The sequence below is a fragment of the Phalaenopsis equestris genome, unplaced genomic scaffold (assembly GCF_001263595.1).
Source record: "Phalaenopsis equestris unplaced genomic scaffold, ASM126359v1 Scaffold000272, whole genome shotgun sequence".
Classification (NCBI taxonomy): domain Eukaryota; kingdom Viridiplantae; phylum Streptophyta; class Magnoliopsida; order Asparagales; family Orchidaceae; genus Phalaenopsis; species Phalaenopsis equestris.
In genome coordinates this window covers 293,973-302,329 of record NW_018164714.1, presented here as the reverse complement: position 1 = coordinate 302,329, position 8,357 = coordinate 293,973, and the positions used below count along the sequence as shown (strand labels likewise).

At 35.0% G+C, this 8,357-nt stretch overlaps 1 protein-coding gene across 1 annotated transcript in view; it reads left to right on the top strand.

Annotated features, from left to right (window-relative positions):
• Nucleotides 1–723: 723 nt before the first annotated feature.
• The window catches only part of LOC110024750 (RNA pseudouridine synthase 6, chloroplastic), a gene marked incomplete at its 5' end in the record, with an annotated part of 24,000 nt that continues 16,366 nt past the window's right edge, over nt 724–8,357 (top strand). The window contains 1 exon segment of the mRNA XM_020724895.1: nt 724–783. Within this exon segment, the coding sequence (XP_020580554.1) occupies nt 724–783 (60 nt within the window).

The window sequence follows — 8,357 nt, the reverse complement described above, 5'->3', positions numbered from 1 at the left end:
ATAGGGTGCTATAATTTTATCAGTGTTAGCGTACTTCTAGTCAACCAAATAATACCAACCTTCAGATACTCACAATTCTCACAAAATCCTCATTTCTGAGCTAGATACTTCACAGTCTGGAGATATGTTACAAATTGAAGATACAAAAAGACTGTCACTATCACTTTTATGAGATGAATCCTTTCATATTTTGATACCAATTTTGTATCTCACAATCAACAATTGTAGGCATTTGTATGTCATTTATTGTTTTAATTACAATGCTAAGTAATGAGTATAATTGTGAATTTGCTTTTATGTAAAGATAACAACTTATTTTGGTCGGAGGCAAATTAATGAACTTTTTTGCCAATGACGCAATTACTTGCATGATATATTTGAAGTATTTACAAATTGTTTCCAGTAAATATTAGAAAAATTGACACAACTACTTATATATGTGGGCATTTACAACACCTTTAAGAAATATTTCGAGCTGACCAACTGAAATTATATTTTTTGTATCACTAAGTAGTTCAAGACAAACCAAAGTATCTCGTAATTGCACAAATACCTTTGATGATAGCCAGAAAGACTTGAAACTCTGAAAAATGCACACTTTCATTTTCTCCGCCTTCGTTCATCCGTCCTTTTGGGCATTGAGCCGGCGAACCCTAGCGGCAGCGTCGACGATCGTCCCCACTCCACACTCGCTGTTCTCTCCTTCCACATCTTCTCCTCTCCTTGCCCCCGTTCCTCCGAAGAGGATGCAATTTTCAACAAAAGAATAGCCTTGGCTGACGGGTAGTAGCTTCTGTTTCTATAGGTGCTCATTCTTTTGTGGATGTTTGGTTGCAAGGAGGATTTAGCATACGTAGGATTTAAATCCTAAGAACTGTTTGGTATGATAGAGTTTAAATCGAGTTAAATTATGTTGCTGTTCGACAACTTACGTGGAATTCATGTTTGTTAGTTTTTAATTAGGTTTAAATATTTAATAAATGATTTTAAGTGAAATACAGAAATAAAACAGTGAGTGATATTGTTTATTTTGCTCATAAGCTCAATAATTCGATTAAAGCCATCTTGTTCATGTGATTTTGCTCATAAGCTCAATAATTTGATTAGATCCATCTTGTTCATGACAATTTAACATAAAATAACGTCTCTATCATATAGATATCAATACAACAAAGAACATTTCAAATATCTAAGATTAAAATAAAAAACCACATCATTCTTCTGTTTTCATGTAAATCATTAGCAAATGACCATATCTAGCAACGTCTTTGTTTCATTTCTTGTGATAAAAAAAGATGGGTTAGTTATCTAAAAAATACAAATAGCATGACTTTAAAGTTAATAAATTTGAGGGCCTACACATGCATCCCACATATATATAGCAATTGAGAGCCTACACATGCATCCCACATATTTATAGCAATTGCATGCATTATTGCATATTGAGGTTTTTATCGTTAGCCGTGACCTCACTTAGTTTGCTATCATGTTACATTTCAGCCTGAGGCATGTTAAAGTAAATTTTGTTTTCATAATAAAGTATAATAAAATTGTATAGTAATGCACAAACAATGACAATATAAGCGTGTATGCTAATAAAAAAATTGCCGCATATGAGCTAGCTCTTGAAACATTTTCTTTCGAATGCCAAATGCACGAATATTCGGGTGACGGTGGTTGTACAACTATTGAGCTATTGAATATTGACAAGATGCAGCTCTTGTTACTCAAATGATAGTGATATATTCGATAGGGTGCTATAATTTTATCAGTGTTAGCGTACTTCTAGTCAACCAAATAATACCAACCTTCAGATACTCACAATTCTCACAAAATCCTCATTTCTGAGCTAGATACTTCACAGTCTGGAGATATGTTACAAATTGAAGATACAAAAAGACTGTCACTATCACTTTTATGAGATGAATCCTTTCATATTTTGATACCAATTTTGTATCCCACAATCAACAATTGTAAGTATTTGTATGTAAATTTGCTTTTATGTAAAGATAACAACTTGTTTTGGTTTGGAGGCAAATTAATGAACTTATTTGCCATGACGCAAATACTTGCATGATATATTTGAAGTATTTACAAATTGTTTCCAGTAAATATTATAAAAATTGACACTACATATATATGTGGGCATTCACAACACCTTTAAGAAATATTTCGAGTTCACCAAATGAAATTATAATTTTTGTATTACTAAGTAGTTCAAGACAAACCAAAGTATCTCGCAATTGCACAAATACCTTTGATGATAGCCTGAAAGACTTGTAGGAGCACAATTGCTGACCACCCAAAATATTACGTACATATTGATGGCTTGTGTATGTCTATTGAACATATGCATGCAAATGAATTCTTAATCATCTGAGTAACTACTAATCATTGTTAGTGGTATTTTTTTATTGATGATATTGTTTTTTTTTACACAATGGCCTATCATGTTGCAAATAGAATTAAGAAGAATTCTTCTAAATAAATAAACATACATGTAACAATAATGTGTAATAATACTAGATATTAGCAAATTGATTAAATTTTAATGAAAGCTTCAATCACAAACATTCTAAACAACACAATACAAAAATACGAAGCAACAATCAATAATTTCTCAAAATGAAAGCAATGAATAGGGTACATAAAACATCAGTTAAAAAGTATAGTATGAAACCTAAGGCTTAAATTTATGGAGGATAATAGTGAAAACGTGAATAAGTGGCTGCAATATATTCGATTCAAACACGAAGCATTTTTACATTCGATATCATCAGAGTAACTTTGTTGTTGCTACTCTTCTTTATCGCATCACGCACTGCAATAATCATTTTTGTTAAAATATTTAGTATGCTGTCTAACTTTATGAGGCAGTGATCAATTTTTATGTGAGCATGTTAATTTAATGATTTCTTCAAAATTTCATCATTCTCTACTATTTTCTATCAAAGTTTATATTAGACATCATTCTCAACACATTTCTTCATCCGTCCTGACACTTGCATTGCATCCCTACTTAATTGTTTGGATTCATAGCCTACATCATCTGTTGGTTGGGTTGTTCTCTATGCATCTTCTCCAACAATGGCAGAGGACATCATTCTAGCTACTGAATTAACAAAACTAATGCTGTTAGCCGACAATAAATCATCTATAGTCTACACTGGCTGCACAACGTCCATTGTCTCATTTATAGAGTTATCCCTGATGATACGACAATTTTTTTTGGTGGACTTCTGTACCAGTTGCAATATTTTCAGCATAATTATTTCAAGTATGTTGTATTGATGAATGAGTTTCTCCGAAACTGAGCACTCTTATAGTTTTCTTAAAGAAGACATTAAACTGGGAGTGTGTTGACATAAACTCTCTAGATAGCTACAATACAAAATAGATGAGAGTAAGTCTCCATATAAGAAGATTACCTGTATTATTTTATCTCAAATCTCGGTTACATCTCTAAACATGTAAAGAAGAAAGCTTTGAAAAATAAATAATCTGTCATTTTTCTCTCTAATTGCCTTTCTTGCTTCCATTGCTGTAAATTTATTTTGCTTGAAAATCATAAACAAACAAATACAAGAGTTCACATGAGTTAACATGAGTTAACAAAAGTTAAAAAAAAACTAAAATCTTACATGAACAACTTATAGAAGAGAGAGAGAGAGTCAGAGAAAGATGAAAACACAATATTTTCTTCTGCGAATGACAATAAGGGGAATCAACTAAACTTAAACTTCGGGTGTTTTGAAAACCCTAGCCGAAAACGGAAAATAAGCCGAAAGCAGAAAATAAAAAAAAATGTGGGCGAGATGTGCTAAATAAAATCTAAAATAGGGTGGCGCTGGTTTTAAAATTGTGTTTTTGATCTGTCGGGCTGCTTTTGGGCCGGGTTCAGTCTCCTTCAAAATATATTTTTTTGGCATTTTTTAATATTAACTGATTGGTTCAACTATATTTACGTTCGGACTCCGGATATAATATTTTCTCTAATTAAATTGGGTTTTACCCATTGTTATCATTAAAATACTTGTACTTTCAATCAATTCTAACGGTCCGATCCCTAAGAACATTGAAGGATGCTCGCTTTCATTTTCTCCACCATTGTTTCTCCATCCTTTTGGGCAGTGACCCGGTGAACCGTAGCGGTAGCGTCGACGATCATCCCAACTCCACACTCACTGTTCACATCCTCCTCTCCAAAACCACCGCCAACGCAACCACCAAAAGGACCGCTGGTGGATCCAAAGGCGAAGATCGTTTTTCCCCTTCCGTCGAAGAGGATGCAGTTTGCACCGAAAAAAGAGCCTTGATTGGCAGGTAGTAGCTTCAGTTTTTATAGTTGCTCATCCTTTTGTGGCTGTTTGGCTGCAAGGAGGGTTTAACACAAGTAGTTTCTAAATCCTAAAAATTGTTTGTTATGATAGAGTTTAAATCGAGCTAATAAGGAGTCTAGTACTCATGAGTTATCTCTTTCCTCTTCTGCTGCTGACGACAAAGAAAATTGCATTAGATCCAATTCAAGAGTTTTGTCTATGGGGAACTATTCTTATTCTACAAAATTTTTGTTTCTAACCTCGATAGTGTGCGGATTTTTAAATCCATTTAGCAAGATCTTGAGAATTCATAATGAAGGAAAGCAATTGAACGTGAGATTCAAGCACTGAATATAGTTCATAGATTCTTACTAAACTTTCTGAGGATAAGAAACCGATTGTGTGCAAATGAGTGTTCAACATCAAATACAAAACTGATTGGAGTATTGAGATATTCAAAGTAAGACTTGTTGCAAAAGGTTTCACTTAAGCCTATGAGATCAACTATCAAGGGACCTTCGTACCTATTACCAAACATAACACTATCAGAGTTCTTCTTTCAGTAGCAGTTAATAACGAATGGAGACTGCATCAACTTGACATAAAAAATACTTTCTGGAATGATGATTAGGAAGAATAAGGGTATACAGAGATACCATTGGGACTTGAGAATGATTCCAACAAACACGTAGTATGCAAAACTCAAGAAGTCTCTCTATATGCTTAAACAATCACCAAAAGCTTGATTTCAAAGGTTTGCTAAAACTATGAGACTTAATGGGTATTCTCAAAGTCAAGTTGATCATACTCTATTTATAAAACGTACTCAAGAAGTTAAAATTATTGTAATATAGTATTTGTAGATGATATGATTCTTATTGGTGATGAAGAAAGAGAGATTCTGAAGATCAATTGTTTGTAATGGAATTTGAAACTAAGGACCTAGGAACCATGGGATGTTATTTGGGTATGGAAATAACAGGTCCAAGAAATACCTTTATATCACAAAAAAATACATACTAGATACACTAAAGAAGACAGATGATTGGATGTATGCCCATTGATACTCTAATTGGTCCCAACCAGAGGTCAAAGAGGGGATAAGAAAACGTCTTTGTGGATAAGGGAATATATCAAAGATTGGTAGGAAAACTTATCTACCTGTTACATATGAGGCCAGATATTGCATAATATGTTAATATTGTGAGCCAACACATGAATAACCCAAATGAAGAACACTTGGAGATTGTGTTTAGAATTTCGAGGCTTCTTAAGAAGACTATTTGTTATAGATTAATTTTTATGAAAATCAGGAACAAAGAGGTGAAAATCTACACCGATGTTAGTTGGGTTAGGGAACCCACTAATAGAAGGTCCATCACAGGTTACTGCTCCCATGAAATCTGGTGACATGGAGAAGAAGAAAACAATTGTTTCTAGAAGAAGTGCGGAATCAGAGTATAGGACAATTGCCTTGAGAATTTTTTAAGGGATCTGAATTTGGAAATTGTTAAGGTAATTGGGATGTACCTTCAATAGGTCTATTTATATGTTTTGTGACAATCAAACAACTATCGATATTGTCAAGAATCCTATGCATGATGACAGGACCTAGCTTATTGAAGTTGATAAACACTTCTTCTCTAAAAAAAGGTTAATTAGGAAATTGTACAACTAAAGCTACATCCTGACGTACCAACAAGCTGTTGATGTCTTCACCAAAGCTCTTCCTTTAAACACCTTCTTAGAGTTCAATACCAAGCTTGGTTTCTACATCATGTACGAACCAACTTGAGTGGATCCAACTTGAGGGAGAGTGAAAATTTGAGAAGATCAGACTCTTTCTCTCTCATTTGGGTTGGCCAAAAATTTGAGAAGGCCCTGAAAAATTTGATTGGGACAATTTATGAAATTCTTGATTAGTTTATTCTCTTCATATTCTATGTTATTTTACTTTTTATTTCAAAATTATTTCCTTTCTTAATTTAAGTTAGATATATTTGGTAAGTTTGTAAATTAGGAGTGGTTGCTTTCCTTGTATATATACACCCTACATGTGAAAGATGGGGATCAGCAGAGTTATTCATTTCCTAACCTATTTTCTACACCCTCCACCTCCTCTCTCTCCGCCATTGCTCCGGTGACTTCATCGCCATCATCAAACCCATTGCAGAGATGATGAATCTCGCTCCGAGGAATGTGAGGCCGCAACCTACCTCCTCGACCACGTTACCCTCATCCGAACTTCCCGACCCGCTTTCCCCAACGAACCTCGTCGCCTCCATCCAAAACTTTGTTCCTCACTCCTCGACACCTGCGATCTTGGACTGTGGAGATTTTTTGTTACCTCGCAGAGGAAGTCTTTGAACACGAATGTCAACATTCAGAGGTTGAAGAAATATTTGGAGCCTTCATTGGAAGAAACAAGGACTGAAAGAGGATTAAAGAGGAGTTTGGATTCTCGACAAGGGAACTGAACTACGATGGCTTAAGTGGCGATGTTGGAGGAGATGACATCTGCTGTCATCGGCGTCCGCATCGCTGGCAAAGAAGGCATCGAAGAAGGCACTGGGGTCGGGTTCAGAGTTGGGGTCAGGATCAAGATTGGGTGGGAGTTTGTTTTGAAAAAAAACAAAAAACAGATATTTCTTGTTTTCTATTTTTGAAAAACAAAAACACTTTTGTTTAAAAAAAATAAAAAATAGATTAAAAAAACTGCAAATAAACATGTTTTTTGTTTTATTTTCTATTTTTTTGAAAACAAAAACAAAAACCGATCCCAAACTGGCCTTAGTCTTAACGAACGAGATGTACCATTTTTTTCATTGGGTCGACCATGTTAGAGGAGGTAAGGGTTTGTTTATTACCATTGGAGTGTTTCTGGAAGCAATAATATTGTTTGATCTTTTGAATTTAGGTTTTTGAATTGCCACAGACAAAGCATGGTTTGGCTATGCACAATAGTTTAATGAGATGTTGTTTATAAAGTATTCAATAGCGGATTCTACTGGTATTGGAGCTTTATGTTGCTCAGCGACATGTAAAATCTTGTTCCTGTTTGACCTCCAATAATATGAGGCAAATCTAATTATTGTAAAGGATGTCGTTGATGACATCTAGTTGTTTCTCCGTGTTAGTAGGTCTTTAAGTCACCTTTATTGTTGAACAAGTGCCTTTAGGTATCAACATAAATATATGGAATGGATAAGGGAAGAAAAGGACAGTAGTTGGCAGAGAAGAATTGGTGTTGGGAGTGGATGACGTGGAAGGAAAATTACATAGCAACCCAACCAACCGATGATACAATAAGAGAACCAAATAATAGTAGGTAAATGGTAATTTGAGGGATCTGATGTAATAACTTGTTTGAAACTTTTAATTAATTTAATTAATTATCAATAAATAAATAAATAAGTACTAATATATATTTATTTTGTTCGCTGCTCATTCAAAATAGATGCTTTGGTAGCGGGGAAGTTAAAACAAAGGACTTATCTCTCGTATCCTCACATGTTCGATCGCATTAGGACAGCAGCGGGTGTTAGTGAGAGAAAGAGAGAGAGGGAGAGAGGGAGAGAGGAAGGGAACACTAGAGAAGGAAGGAGGAAGAGTCATACCTTGATGTCAACACCGTTTCTAGTGAGAGAAGGAAATATGACGCCTTGAAGCTGAAGGAGAAATCCTAGCATGCCTGAAGGTTTTTGCTCCTTTCAGGAGAAGACGTCGAGGGTGTATTGTGCGAAGGAAGAATAGGAAGAAGCATGAGTGAGGTGAGCCACACACACGTCCTAGAGCAAAAGAGGAGAGCTTGTGACCTAACCAATCGAAGGAAGAAGCATCAAGTGGCTCTGGTGTGAAGGAGAAGAAGGGAGCGGCTTTGCATGTGAATAAGGGCTAAACCAAGCCAAACTGAAGGGGAGGAGAGGGGTGGCCTACGTGCACAAGTAGAGAAGATTGAACCGAGCCTTTAAAAGGAAAAATGGTTAGGGTTGTTTAGTGAGATTATATATATATATATATATATATATATATATTCAT